The sequence below is a fragment of the Lemur catta genome, chromosome 12 (assembly GCF_020740605.2).
Source record: "Lemur catta isolate mLemCat1 chromosome 12, mLemCat1.pri, whole genome shotgun sequence".
Taxonomy (NCBI): Eukaryota; Metazoa; Chordata; class Mammalia; order Primates; family Lemuridae; genus Lemur; species Lemur catta.
In genome coordinates, this window is record NC_059139.1 from 34160900 (window position 1) to 34177018 (window position 16119).

The 16119-nt window shown below is 36.1% G+C and overlaps 1 protein-coding gene and 1 non-coding gene across 5 annotated transcripts in view; both read right to left on the reverse strand.

The window, feature by feature from the left end:
* Nucleotides 1-16119, reverse strand: part of IL6ST (interleukin 6 cytokine family signal transducer) — a 43530-nt gene that overhangs the window by 22493 nt on the left and 4918 nt on the right. Inside the window, exons 1-4 of one of the 4 annotated variants that reach the window (XM_045565670.1) lie at nt 14361-15578; nt 11815-11902; nt 6611-6689; nt 809-1114 (exon numbers count right to left, since the gene is read on the reverse strand). In XM_045565670.1, the coding sequence (XP_045421626.1) occupies nt 809-1114; nt 6611-6674 (370 nt within the window). In that variant the 5' untranslated portion in view covers nt 6675-6689; nt 11815-11902; nt 14361-15578. Of the gene's footprint in view, nt 1-808; nt 1115-6610; nt 6690-11814; nt 11903-14360; nt 15579-16119 lie in introns of those variants that run through there. The other 3 variants (XM_045565668.1, XM_045565671.1, XM_045565672.1) reach the window with 3 other exon arrangements.
* On the reverse strand, nt 369-476 carry LOC123648693. Its single transcript, XR_006738719.1, has one exon. It is a non-coding gene; the product is annotated as a U6 spliceosomal RNA (small nuclear RNA).

Here is a 16119-nt window from a genome sequence, read left to right on the forward strand (position 1 = left end):
GTCACTAAATAGTTTGTTTCACATTAATTTTCTACATAAAATCAACATTCATTTATAACTGGATAAAAATATCAACTGCTCTCTCCATTAAGTATATTTTTAAAAGTAATATTTACATATGTTAAAAAGAGGCAATTAAATAGAAGCAAAAAGGATTCATTTATATTTCTCTTGTTACTGCTTTTCCAAACTCTGCTGGAAGAAAAGCAAATGCTGAAATTATGAAGTTTGGGAGATAGACAAATTTGATAACCTACTTCTGGATCATAGGAAGTTTACTTTATTTACTTTGACCTTTAAGAAGGATTTTCTCCAGGATTTATTCACCTTGTCTTCAGGCAGCTGCTTTAAATGTGCATGTTCTCAGCAATTAAAGGATATATTTTTTTCTTTTTTTGTGCCATCCTTGCGCAAGGGCCATGCTAATCTTTTCTGTATCGTCCCAGTTTTAGTATATGTGCTGCCGAAGCGAGCACCAATTAAGGGATATTGAAAGTTACTTTGAATACATTCACAGATTTCAATTCAACAATACTTTTTTCGGGTATTATGCCAAATACTTTCTAGAAAACTGAAAAATGCTTGACTTTCAGGAAAGAGATGAGACTTGCATTATTCTTTAGGCTTTTTGTATATTAATAATGGAAATGTAGTTTTTTACTTCTATAAGCTTTTATAAGCTTATAAAAAATGTCCAAAAGTCACTGAGTCCACAGGTTACTGCACTTCATGAAGATCAACAGACAACATTAAAAATGTGGTTCAACAGTCATGACAAAGTCTGAAATAAGATAAAAACAAAACTTACAGCCTGAAATTAGTGTGATTCCATAAATATTCTGCTCAATCTGTCCAAACGTAAGAATGTTGCAAGTGAGTTGAATATTTAAGGAAGCTATATCTGTTAAGGTGACACTGGCAGCCGTTTTGTTTATGATCGTATATTGCTCCTTAGGAATGGTAAAATGGCTCATTTTCCAGACAATGAAATTAGCATTTACATGAAAATAATCCATACAGTCTTCCTTTAGCACACAAACTGCAGTGAAATTAGAACCAAGGTGTACAACTGGAGATTCAGGATTAATATGACCACATGGATCTAGAAGTTGACCTAAAAAGGAACAACAAAAAAATTCATCAAATGGACTGAATTTTTCTGGTACAAAATGATATCTGGCTGGTAGCACTCAATGTAGAGTCCCTTAGCCTTCACTAAATATCCCTAAAAACACAGAAAAAGAAGAAAACACAGCCCAAAAATAATATGGTCAGAATTTAATGCCTAAATTTGTAAAGACATTACACAACTTATAGGGCAGATAGAGATGAATTAAGGAAAACCCATTCAACCTTTAGCTCACGGTATGTATACTATTCTAACTTTTCTTCAGGAAACACAGACTGTCTGTAGCATGATTCATACGTGCCCCACCACCTATCCTGTTCCTTGATTCAGACCCAGGGTCTAAACTAAACTCTCTAGAAAACGGGCAATGTTAGTCTCCTCGCCTCTCTAGTCCTGAATGCTGTTGTAGGGTGCACATGGGGGCACAGGGAGACAGTATACATTGTCCATATGTCAAAATTCCGTCAACAAAGGAAACAGGGAGCAATAAAAAATATAAAGAATAGAACAAGATGGCCAAATATATTAGTTTTAACAATAACTGTATGAGATAAGATCCCCTACTTAAAAACAAAGAATCAGATTGGGTAAAAAATGAAAAACAACTATGTTTTTACCTATCACCTACTCCATGCTGGTGAGTAAATCCCTATCTTTAGCTCTAGCTTCTCATGCTTTCAATAGCCTATTAGACCTGAGTTATCCTAGAGGTAATTTTAAACAACACATCTAAAACTATATGCATCACAGTGCCTTTCAAACTTATTATTTCTTATTCTTATTTCTCTAGCTCTGCTAACAGCATCACTTCCATCCAGTCATCTACAGCAGATACTCTGTAGTCACCCTCAACATCTCTAGCCTCCTCTAACCTCCAACTTAACAACATTGCACTAAGTCTTGGTTCTATTTTCTTAATAGGTGTATCAACCTCTTCTTTCTAATGCTACTTTGACTGCTGAAGCTCAGGCCATAAATATACTAGTCTGAACTTCTTTCAGTTTATCCTACACACTGCTGCCACAGTTACTATTCTAAAATGATTATGACATTTACTTCCTTTCAATTATTTAGTGGGTACCTATTACTACCAAGATAAATGTCCCAACTATTTGGCAAGACTCTATTCTCTTTCTCTAGCTCTGCAAGTCCCCAAACCCCAGGCCGTGGACCGGTACCCATCCATGGAAAAATTGTCTTCCATGACGCTTAGGAATGGGGGGGGGTGGTGAATAGCAGGAGGTGGGTGGGGCAGGCGAGGAAGCAAAGCTTCTTCTGTATTACAGCTGTTCCCCATGACTCGAATCACTGCAGAAAAATTGGCTTCCATGAAACTGGTCCCTGATGCCAAAAAGGTTGGAGACCACTGCCTAGCTTCAGTGTCCACAATTTTGAGGCAGCTTTCCTCAATGAATCCTATTTCCTGATGGTTTTTTTGATGGTTAGCCATGAAGTTATTTTTGAAATTAAAAATTACTTATGTAAAGCACGAAGTACAATGCCTGGTACTCAATAGGTAGTCTAGCAACATTATTACTACTCTCCAGATACAGGTAATCGAGTCACACTGGTAGGTTTGGAAGGTTCCATCACAGGTAACTGGTTCTAGCACTTAAGGTAAAAGGCACAGAATAACAGAATTATGAAACTGAAAAGAACCTTGGAGATCATTTACTTCAATCCTTTATTTTATAGATAAAGAAAGCTGAGATACTTTTACAGAGTCAACCTTAATTATCAGCTAGACTCTTCCAATTTCCAACTTTGTTCCTAGCTAGATGACATAAAGGATAAACTACCCTAAAAGTTAACAATTATAATATTTTCTTATTCCATATCACTCAAAGTCAACAAGAAGAATTAAAAAGTCTTTGCAGTCGAAACTATACTCCCAAATGAAAACCTGGGATCTCTCATAAGGCCTGTAAGGCCCAGAGTAGGAATGTATATTTCTTTGTTTCAAAACGTGTAATGTGGCCTGTTCATATCACCCTGCCATTACTTATACATGTCTAGTCTAAGTCCTAGCACATTTATTACAATTTTCAACAGTATGGAACTTCACCTTGTGGAGGATCTCTACAAATAACATACCCCGTGTAACTGGGCCAGACCTTACAATTTCCTAGACCTCACTTTATTCCTTGGCAAAATCACTCCTGATTTACTTTCTCTAAAGTAATTACAGGGAACAGTAAATATGAAATATACTCTAGAGTACTAAACACACAGGATATAATAAGACTCAAAATCATTAATTTTTAATCATATAGAATAAAAGAATAGTAAAAATGGGCAAATGTTTCAAAGTGAAACACAGATCCATTAAAACCATCCTATGCCAAATTAATCTCATTTTTACAGGGCTACTAGACTGAGATTAAATTGTAGAAAGAATATTTTATTTAAGAAAGGTATTAATATTTGATAAAGTTATTTTGAATATTCATGTGGGCAAGATGAAGAAATGTGGATTAGAATGTACTATAATAGATACTAGAATAAACATCATGAAATTGCTGATATTTGGCTATTTTTCATAGGCTCAAATAAATTTTTAATTGATTATTCATATATAAAAAATACTGGGCTGGGGCCGGGCACGGTGGCTCACGCCTATAATCCTAGCACTCTGGGAGGCCGAGGCGGGCGGATCGCTTGAGGTCAGGAATTTGAGACCAGCCTGAGCAACAGTGAGACCCTGTCTCTAGTAAAAATAGAAAGAAATTATCTGGACAACTAAAAATATATATATAGAAAAAATTAGCCGGCCATGGTGGCGCATGCCTGTAGTCCCAGCTACTGGGGAGGCTGAGGCAGGAGGATCGCTTAAGCCCAGGAGTTTGAGGTTGCTGTGAGCTAGGCTGACACGCCATGGCACTCACTCTAGCCCAGGCAACAGAGCGAGACTCTGTCTCAAAAAAAAAAAAAAAAAAAATACTGGGCTGGGCATGGTGGCTCATGCCTGTAATCTCAGCACTTTGGGAGGCAAAGGCAGGAAGATCACTTGAGGCTAGGAGTTTGATACCAGCCTGGGCAACATAGTGAGACCCTGTCTCTACAAAAAGAAAAAAAAAATTGACTAAGAAAAAAGTCAATGAGAGGGTGATGTTGAGCAGAATATGCTAAAGTGCCTCTCCTCAGGCCTTGGGGCAGATTGTATTTTTCAAGGATGGCCACACCTATAATATTCATTCCATCCCACGTATTCTTCTTACAATGTCACTGATGTGCCTGTCACGAAGAAGTGGGTTCTATATTCCCCCCAAACATCTCAGATCTGCGTGGGTGCTTATGTCTACCCCAGACTAAGGAGTGTGCTATGTGACTTACAAGGCTAGATCATTAAAAGAATACAGCTTCTGACTAGCAGTCTTTCACTCCTAGGACATTTGCTCTTGGAACCCATCAATATGTTATAAGGAAACCAAGGCCACATGAAGAGGCCATGTGTGGTGTTGTGGCCAACAGCCCCAGCAAAGCCCTCAGCCTACAGCCAGCAATAACACCAGAGATATAAGTGAATGTACCTGCAGATGACCCAGCCCCCAGTCTTTGAATATTCTAGCTGAGGCCCCAGACATAGTAGAGCAAAGATGAATCAGTCTGGCTGTGCCTGCCTGTCTGTATTTCTGGCCCATGCAAACCGTGAGAGGTGTCATTTTAGGCCTTGAAGTTTTAGAGTTTTTGTAAGGCAATAAGAGACAACTAATGTAGGTAGTCCTATTATTTTCAACATTTTCATCAACAACTTGGGGGAAGTCTTTCTCTCTGAGACACACACTTACCAAATTAGCAGAGGACAGGACTAGGAATGATCACCAAAACTTTGAATGAAAATGTTAGGATTCAAAATTATGTTGAAAAATTAGAACAATAGGCTAAAACTAATAAAATGAAATTTGCAACAGAGGAAATTTTCCTATTTGGGTTGATAAGAAATATATATAGGGTGAGGGATAACTAGCTTAATGTAATTCATGTGAAAACAACCTAAGAATTTTCACTGACTACTAGCTTAACATGAAACTATATCTTAGCTGCCAAAAAGCTATGTTGCTTTATAAAAATGATGTTCAGATCAATGTAGGTAACAGAGCCACTACATTCAGACTAATTCTGGTACAATACATTTATTTTTTTCATAAAGTATCTTTTATTCAAAGACAACAATAATCATTAATATACATATAAAAACTATCCTTTTTATAATGTTTACTGTGGGCTAGGCACTGTCTGAATGCTTTCTGTATAGTAACTCATTTAATCCTCACAAAAACTCTAGAGGGTAGGAACATTATTATCCCCATGTTATAGATCAGGAAACTGAGGCACAGATTAAATGACTGGCCAAAGTCCTACAGCTGGGTAGGTGGGAGAGCTAGGATGGTATTATATTTTTAATGCTATCCAGTCAACTGAGTGAGGAATCAGGAGGGCAATCAACACGCACAGGGTTGGAAGCCAAGTACTGTGATGAATGATTAGGATAACTGGGTAAGTTCAGCTTGGGGAAGAGGGCTTAGAGACATAGGAAAGCAGTCCTTCAATAATCAAAGAGCAGAACAGCAGGAAGAGAAATTTGACCCACTCTAGAAGCACAATTAATAGGAAAAAGTTACAAGAAAGAAAATGTGGGTTCAAGAATAAGGGAAGTCAGCTGGGCGTGGTGGCTCATGCCTGTAATCCTAGCACTCTGGGAGGCCAAGGCGGGAGGATCACTTGAGCTCAGGAGTTCGAGGCCAGCCTTAGCAAGAGCGAGACCCTGTCTCCACCATAAATAGAAAGAAATTAGCCAAACAACTAAAAATATATATAGAAAAAAATTAGCCGGGCATGGTGGCACATGCCTGTAGTCCCAGCTACTTGGGAGGCTGAGGCAGGATTACTTGAGCCCAGGAGCTTGAGGTTGCTGTAAGCTAGGCTGACGCCACCGCACTCTAGCCCAGGCAACAGAAGGGAGACTCTGTCTCAAAAAAAAAAAAAAAAAAAATTCTGTGTTCATTTCATTGTGGACCAGTAACAACCAGATCTCAGGAGAGCATCAGGCTATCAACCACAGTTTGACTAGTACTGCTTCAGGTACCTCTTAATTCTGGTTATCATAACCACACTGCTCAGTGACAGTTCTGGCAATTAAGAAGTGAAGTGGTAAGAGTTAATAGATTTTTCTCCTACTCCTTTACTTAAAAAACAAAACAAAACACGATTTTTTTCCTTCCCCACCTTAAAGTTACTATTAGTATAGCTAAATAGCAATTAGAATTACTGAATGACTGTTACAACTTAAATTATACAAAACAGATTATCAATAGTATTTTAACTTACTAAAATCATTTTAAGACAGTATTATTCTCTCAATAATTATCCTATAAAAACATAACTAAATAATGATTAAAGATAACTTCAATTATATAATTATATAAAAAATATATAAACCTAATTTGTAGAGTTAGAAGATAGGGTATTTCATGACCTTACCCATAGATCCAGTGGTGAGGAAAATAAACAAGACTTGCACTAGCCAAATCTGCAACATTGACATCTTGCATAGATACTTCTGTAACAAACACATGTAATATTCTTTTTAATATTTTTTTCTTATATACACATAACTTAAGATACAATCTTTTGTTTCCATTCTGTAGCTATTTTCTAAAAGGTGGTAAAATCCTTATGAGAATGCAGAAAACAAGTTTTCAGATTATTTTTCTTTATTTCCACTGAAGTCACTACTATGTAAACACTGCTAGAAAACATAATTTATACGTTAAGATTAATTAAAAGAGAAATCCTATTTCTTTATTATGTGAAGTCTTACACTATTAGTAAATAACTCTTGAGACTGAGAACTTGAGAGAGACAAATTTCTGCATGGCAAAACCCACTATAAGTAACCTCAAAAGTTACTTGAGCGGCCGGGCGAGGTGGCTCATGCCTGTAATGCTAGCACTCTGGGAGGCTGAGGTGGGAGGATTGCTTGAGTTCAGGAGCTCCAGACCAGCCTGAGCAAGAACAAGACCCCGTCTGTACTAAAAATAGAAAAAATTAGCCAGGCATGGTGGCACGGTCCTGTAAGTCCCAGCTACTCAGAAGGCTGAGGCAGGAGAATCCCTTGAGCCCAGGAGTTTGAGGTTGCTGTGAGCTAGGCTGACGCCACAGCACTCTAGCCCACTAGCCCAGATGACAGAGCAAGACTTTATCTCAAAAAAAAAAAAAGATAATTGACAGATGGAAAACAATGTTTGTAATACATAGCATGACCAAATGACTAAAATTATTCCCCAATATATGAAGAATGCCTTACAAATTACTAAAAAATTCTAACATCTCACAGAAAAACAGGCAAAAGATTTGAATAGGCAGTTTATAGAAAAGGAAATATAATTAACTCAAACATATGAAAAGAAACTTTTTTTTTTTAAGAAACTTTCAACATTACTCAAAATGAGATACCCAGAAAGGAATGCAAAATCATAGACTCTGGAAAACAATTTGGCTGTTCTTTCCCAAGTTAAAAGGCCACCATAAAACTTGGCAGGATTCTCCTGCCTCAGCCTTCTGAGTAGCTGGGACTTATAGGACCGTGCCACCATGCCTGGCTAATTTTTTCTATTTTTAGTACAGACGGGGTCTTGTTCTTGCTCAGGCTGGTCTGGAGCTCCTGAACTCAAGCAATCCTCCCACCTCAGCCTCCCAGAGTCCTAAGAATGTACATCCCAGAATAAAAGTGTACGTCCACACAAAGACTTATTCTCACTCAAGCATTCATAGCAGCTTTATTCATAATAGTTCCGAAGTGGAACCAATCCAAATGTCCAATGACTGGTAAATGGATACACATACATTCAAACAATCAGCCATACAACAAAATACTACTCAGCGATTTATGGAAATGAACGAGTGATACATGCAATAGCATGAATGAATTTCAAAGGCATTATGCTGAATGAAAGAAGCAGACACAACAGGCTATATATACTGTATAATTCTAGTTATATGAAATTCTAGAAATGGCAAAACTAGGGTGACAGAAAGCAGATCGGGGTTGTCTGGGGCTGAGGCAGAAGAGGGGAACACATGTAAGGGGGCACACAGAACTTTTTGGGATGATGGATGTATTCTATAACCTTGTGGTGGTGACTACAAGACTATTTTCATTTGTCAAAATTCACCGAATTGTATCAAGAATTGTCAAGGCTCTGGGATTTTACCCTACTTTCAAGCTAACAAGTTAGCCTGCCACAATTTATTAGGTACTGGCAAAACACAGGAGACTACTAAGTCAGAGACAAAAGACTTTATTACCCAAAAAAATAACCGTAGTCAGAATTATCAGCATTGTCTTGTGCTAGTTGCCCAAGCCTCAATTCCCACAGGGCATTGTGAAGAGTCCGGTGATACCTGCACAGGCTGCCTTACAGGAGAGGAAAATGGAGCTATCTTTAAAAATGAGCAGGAGGCATGCCTGGTCCTTTAACTCTAGAGGGAGACATTATCTTCCAAGACTGTAAGCAAACCTGCTCTTTGCTCTATGGGGAGATACCATTTCTATCTTCCAACATCCTTGAAGAGACAGTTCAGAAAAAAGGCAGTCAGGGCTTTCACACGTAAGACATGCAGAAATGCAAGAGACCCATGGATTTCCTATCAAATTATACACTAAAAATTGGTAAGTTTTATTGTTTATAAATTAGATCTCACTTAAAAATAAACAAAAGCTACCCAGACAAGGTGTACAGCCAAAAGAAATGAGTACTTAACTCCTCCAAAAGACATGAACAAGAATGGTCATAGAAGTTTTATTCAAAAAAGCTGAAAAGTAGAAGAAGCTAAATAAATATCCATAAACACTAGAATATATAAATTGTGGTATAATTAAGTAACTGAGTCACAGCAATGAAAGAGAATAACTTACAGGTACACGTGACATGGATGAATCTCACATAATACAGAATGAAAGAAATCTGATACCAAAAAGGTACACTCTGCATCAGACTTCCTTTATAGGAAGTTCAAAAACAGGCAAAATCTATCACCTTTGGTGACAGAGGTCAGAATAGGGGTTATCTTTTTGTAGAGAAGAGGACAAAAGTGGGCATTCTGGGGTGCTGGGCATGCTCTATTATCTTGATCTGGACCATGGTAAAAACTTACTGAGCTGTACACTTATGGGTTCTGGACTTTATAGTATGTAAGTTATGTTTAGTAAAAGAAGTAAACAAACCAAAAATTATCCCAATACCATTCTCACCTATAGTGTTGGCAAAAACATAAAAACCAAAAAGGTATCAACGTGGTGTGGTAAGACTAACCAATAAAGGCATTGTTATATACTACAGGTTACCGTGTAAACTGGCATAAGCTTCCCAATAAACTGTCCACTTAAAAACCTATGAATTTTGTTATTTGTAAATTAGACCTCAATTAAAAATAAACAAAACTACCCAGACAAGGCATATAGCCAGTTTTGCAATTTAAATCAAAATTAAAACACATACATTTGAATCTAATGCTTCTACTTCTAGTCATTTTACCCTATAGATATAAGCAAAACAACACATGTCCAGTGTATTCACTACAACATTGTTTATAATAGTAGAAGGTTGAAGCTACCTAAATGTTCATGATAGGACACTAGTTAAATTAAGGTATACTGAAACACAGTATGCATGTAGCCATTAAAAAAAATGAGGAGCTCTGTATGTACAGATATATAATGTTATCTAAAATATATTGTTATGGTACAGAACAGTGAATTTGCTTATTTGTGGGCAAAAAAATAAAAAATAAAACAAAACACACATTCATTTCTTTATATATGCATAAAATATCTCTCGAAGGATAGCCCTAAGAGGAAGTATTAATACATCTCCCACTGGGGTGGAAAGAGATTCTCCACTATATACTCTTTGCAGCTTTCCAATGTTGTACCACGTAATTTTAATACTTACACAAAAAATAAATATAATTTAAATAAAAAATCACAATGTGCAAATTTTTTCTCCTAAATAAAACTATTAACTTCTTGATGAGGGAGGGTGTCATAGTACTGTACTTGTTACACAGTATTCTTTTATTAAACATATAAACTTACATATTCCCTAACATGTAACAGTCACCTCTGTAACAAAACTACTTGATAATGAACTGTTTAGATTGTATTAAGAAAAGGTACAAAAGAACTAAGTTGCAGGAATCATTTTCCTCTACCTGTTTCATTCTCTACTCCCCAACTTTAAATAGCCCCATATTGGAAAAATCTACCACACCATTCCATCTTTCTATTGATGTATTACATTCTTATAATAAACTCCAAAACAAGAGATTCATGAAAAGTATTTATGATTACTTCAAAGCAATTAGATTTACCTGAGCAGTGCTATGGAACATAAGGAAATAGGCAAAGGTAGGTTTCACATTGTAATAGTTAGAAAATAATGTCTCCTAATTTTTAAAGGACTGTCATTGAGATGTGATGAAGGAACATCTATTACAGCACTTGATTTCATAGTCCAAATCTAAGAGATGAAGACACAGTAGTGCTATATAAAATATTATATGTCATATAGTTAACTTCATTTGGAGGTATGTCTTGTTTTAAAATTGACAGAAATGACAGAACTCTGCTTATTTTTCCCCTCCTTTCATTCTGTTGACGGTAAATATTCAATACAAAATTCTATTAATGGCACTATCCTGTCTCTTTACCTCTTGCAGAATTTTCTATGCATATATTACAACTATATATTGCATATATTGATTTTCCTTGAAATCTGCATGTTATCTGGGAAGTTTCTATGAAGCCAAAACATGACTAGTAACCATATATACAGGAAGGGTTTATTCTAAGAACTGAGTGGTTCTTCTACGGTAGTAATTCCTCAACTATGGTGGTTCAACACAGGAGTGGTATTGAAAGGAGCTATAAGATACATCACAAGTAATTTGCTACTATTAATGTTAAAGTAACAAAGTTTATGAGTGAATGACTTAAAAGAATTAGAAATGCAAGATTATCCCTATAATTGTTCATTCTCATTTACTTCAATTCCCATGGATTTTCTCAAGTGGGAGAAAAACACTGGAGTTATAATTGATAAATATTTAATAGTTGTGCCCTTTATAAATTATTGCCTATGGATTGTAATTTTTATATTTTCTTTTTAATATAACCCATGGACAGAATGAAGAAGCATCACTAATACATTTGGATCTATTTTGTACCGTACATAAGGAAAAATATCAATATAAACTTTGTTACTATGTTAACATTACTACTATAATTGTGGAACAGTGTATGAACTATAACTGCCAAACAGAAGGCAAAGTAATGTTTATTGAACGAATAAGCTGAGTAAGGATCAGGATGGGGAAAATTTCTGTATGGTATCTGGTATAGTACAGTGTTATTGTGAATAAAGTTGCAAAAAGTTGGTCACACCTACATAAAATTAATAATTAAATTAATTGTTTTAAAAATTATCCACACTCTGCTCTCTTCCATTAGTACCCAATTATTTCACAACACTTTGATACTATTTTACATTATATAAAATGCTTTCATGTAAATTATTTTACTTGATTCACCTAATATCCTAGAGAAGCAGGTAGGTAGGGCAAGGATTATGTATTGAAATTTAACAAAATAAAATATAAAAATTCAGACAAGGTAAATTACTTACCCAAAACACAAAATTAGTAAGTGAGGGAGCAGGGATTTGAAACTAAATCTTCTGCCTGCAAATGTCGTGCTCTTTCCATTGGGTCTCACTGTAAATGGAGGAGAGCCTTGTTCAGAAAGTTGGCTTTGACAACATTTATTATATATGTACTTTTTAGATCCCTGTCTGTTGTTAGGCTTTCAGGTTTGTAGAAAATATCCCATTTTAGATATCTCCTGAGCTTCATAATAAAATAATCCCATAAATACTTGTGTATCCAAATATCCTAGTATTATGTTTTGATATACACTTGCAAACATTATTGGTTCACCTATGTCTAATCCACACTTTTTTGATGTCTATGTAATGTCACAGGAATGTGAAAGGGACATTTTGTAGAATTTGACAAAAGCAGTTGAGGCAGTTCTTTAACACCGCAGTCCCCAAACCGTCCCCAACCCCCCACCACAGAGGGATCCTCCTCGGCCTGTTAGGAAACAGGCTGTAGAACTGCCCCCAGCAACCCCACAGAAAAATTGTCTTCCATGAAATCAGTCCCCAGTGCCAAAAAGGTTGGGGACTGCTGCGAATCATACTTTTTGTCTTTCATCAGCATTAAGTTAAGCCTGCTAACTCAACTACCAAACTATTCTATGCACAGACATAAAAATTCATCCTAAGATTTGCTCAGTACTATGTTAAATTCTAGCATAAGAACTAGTGGCTCATCTTTGAAATATAACTTCAAATTTAGGCAAGGAGTTGAATCCTTCATTATTGTTTCACACGCATTAAGTCTTGGATATAATTTAATAACACAAAAGGAATTAAATATATAGCAATATTTTTTAAATGTCAAATGAAAAGAAATCGAAAAAAATGTCATGTGAAAGTCCATTATAATCCCACTAAGAGATACTACTATGAACATTTTGGTAGACATTCCTGCAAAATTTTCTATGCATCTATTATAACTTTATATTGTATAAATATATACTTTCCTATTGTACAAAAATGGAATCACACAAGTGATAGATCTTCTGTAACTTGTTTTTTTCATTTAATACTACATATTGGACATCTTTCTAAGTTAATACGCAAAGAATAATTCCTTGCAGCCTTCACTCAAATTCACTTTCCCACAGAGATCTCCCCTAACCAGCCTGTGTTGCTTATCCCCCATTTCCTGTTTTTTCTCCATAGCATTTAACACCTTCTAAAATAGCCTAGCAAACATTTGCTGTAAAGGACCAAATAGCAAATATTTTAGGCTTTGTGGGCCTTAAGTTCTCTGTTGCAACTAGTCAACCCTCCTATTAAAGTGCGAAAGCAGCCATAGACAATGTATAAACAAACGCACATCAATAAAACTTTATTTACAAAAATACGATGCATGCTGGATTTGGTCTGTGGGCCACAGTGAGCCAACCTCACACGCACTTTACATATGTTATAAATTACATTGTCATTATTTCTGTTCAAAAAAGTTAATTATTTTAAAAGAGACTTTAAACAATAAGAAAAAGACCTTGTGCTGAATGCAGTGGCTGGGCCTCGTCCAGCACTCTGGGAGGCTGAGGCAGGAGGATTGTTTGAGGCCAGGAGTTTGAGACCAGCCTGGGCAACATAGCAAAACACTATCTGAGTGGTGGTGTGTGCCTGTAGTCCTAGCAACTAGACAGGCTGAAGCAGGAGTACTGTTTTGAGCCCAGGAGTTTGTAGTTACAGCTGCGACTGGCTGTGATGGGGCCACTATACTCCAGCCTAGGCAACAGACCAATATCTTGCCTCAAAAAAAAGAAAGAAAAGAAGAAAGAAAGAAAGAAGAAAGAAAGAAAAGAAAAGAAAAGAAAAGAAAAGAAAAGAAAAGAAAAGAAAAGAAAAGAAAAGAAAAGAAAAGAAAAGAAAAGAAAAGAAGGAAAAAGAGTCTTATGTATTTACCTATGTAGTTACCAATTCCAGAGCTTTCAATTTTTCTATAGATCCATATTTCCATCTGAAGCACCTGATATCATTTTCTTTCTACCTAAAGTACTACTTTTAACATTTTTTTTGATTATGTAGGGCTATTGGTGATGAATTCCTCAAGTTTTTATATGTATTCAAAAAATCTTTATTCACTATCATTTTTCATAAATATTTTCACTGGGTATAGATTCTCAATTGACAGTTTTTTCTTTCAGTACTTTAAATATGTAAGCTCTACTTTCTTCTTGCTTGTATCATTTCAAAATCTGCTATCATCCTTTTCTTTGCTCCTTTGTATGAAAGGTCTTTTTCCCTTTGAATGTGTTTAAGATTCCTTTTTACCATTAGTTTTGAGCACTTTGTGATGCACCTTAGTGTACTATTTATCATGTTTCTTTTGATTGGAGTTGGTTGAACTTCTTGTATCTGGTTTATAGTTTTTATCAAAAACTATAAAATATCTAGGACTAATTATATTATCTACTACTAAGGCAAGATCCTTCTGTATACTCTACCTAATGTCCCATGAATCAAAATGTTTTCCAATCTGGCTGGTGAGAACAGACACTATTCCTGACCCATGGGAACACCACCATTACCTCTAATCCTTTCAGGAGGTTCTTTTCCTGGCCTTCGGTAGTTCCTTTATTTTACATATACACACTGCTCAGTACTCAGCTGAACAGAGGAGGGGGACCTCCGAAGCTTCCCCTGCAGAGTCCTATATCTTCTCCAGTATTCTGTTCTGTGAAGTCTAGTCACTTTTGTCTTCCCAGTCATTTCTTTAGGAGTGTCTACTGGGCTCAGGCTGGGTTTCCTCTACCTGTATGTACCATGCATGGCCTGGAAACTGAAGAGGCAGTAGGCAGTGGAATCATAGGGCTCACTGCATTCACATCTCCTAAGATCGTTTTTTATCACCTCATGTCCAGTGTCTTGATTATCACTGTTTTATATATATTTTTGGTTTTTGGTTTCAGGCAGGAGGGTAAATCTGGTCCTTGTTATTCCATCTTGGCCGGAAATCCAAGTTGCATAGATGTTTGGATATGAAATCAAACAAGGATTACATAATAAAACTATTGTCAAACTGTCATGAATATTGGTGCAAAAAAGTCTAGATTTAAAAACAAAATCAAAATGTGAACACTGATAAGTATTTAGCCTAAAATACCAAGCATACTTTAACATGAGAAAACATACTGTCACTCACTATATTAAGAAATTAAAGACGAAAAACAACATGATCATTCCAATAGATGTTTGAAATATATCTGATAATATTCAAGAACTGTTCATTTAAAATTTAAAAACAACAACAAAGTGTCAGAAAACCAAGACTAAAAGAGACTATCTTTATATCAACGAAGTATAATAAAGAAGGTAAGAGCAGGGACTCTGGAACCAAATTGTCTGTGTTCAAATCTCAGCTTCTCTATTTTTTGTACAACATCTTAGGCAAGTTTTTTAACATCCCTCACTTTCATTTCCCTTATCTGTAAAAACGAGACTACCAGAATAACACCCGTCACCTTCCCATCTACCACCTAGGAATGTTATGTTAAATAAATGAATAAATGTAAAGTGCTTAGAATCATCTGGCTCATAATAACTACTCAGTAAAAGGTAACAGCTCTTACTCTTAGTGCAGTTTTTGCTGTTACTGCCACAGGTATTACTATCAGAAACCTATAATAAGCACCTACATGTTTAAAGGTAAAAATTAGAAGCATTTCTATTAAAGTTAGGATTCAGACAAGATGCTTAGTGTCATCGCTTATTTAACACTGTTCTAGAGATCTTAACCAAAAATATAATAAATAAGACATGAAAATGGAAAAAATATAGATGATATGATCATCTACCAAGAAGAAGAATGAGAACCAAATGATAAGCTATTAGGACTATTGAGAGTTTAACATAGTTGAACAAAAGATCATCAAAAAGTAATAGCTCTGGGAGGCCGAGGCAGGAGGATCGCTCGAGCTCAGAGTTTGAGAGCAGCCTGAGCAAGAGCGAAACCCCGTCTCTACTAAAAAATAGAAAGAAATTAACCGGACAACTAAAAATATATAGAAAAATTAGCCGGGCATGGTGGCGCATACCTTGTAGTCCCAGCTACTTTGGGAGGCTGAGGCAGTAGGATTGCTTGAGCCCAAGAGTTTGAGGTTGCTGTGAGCTAGGCTGACACCGTGGCACTCTAGCCCGGGCAACAGAGTGAGTCTCTGTCTCAAAAAAAGAAAAAAAATAATAATAGCTCTCCTACACACCAGTAGTAACCACTTAGAAAATGTGATAGGAAAAAAGTCCTACTCAACAATAGCACTAAAAACTGTAATATTTCTAGGAAATATCTAA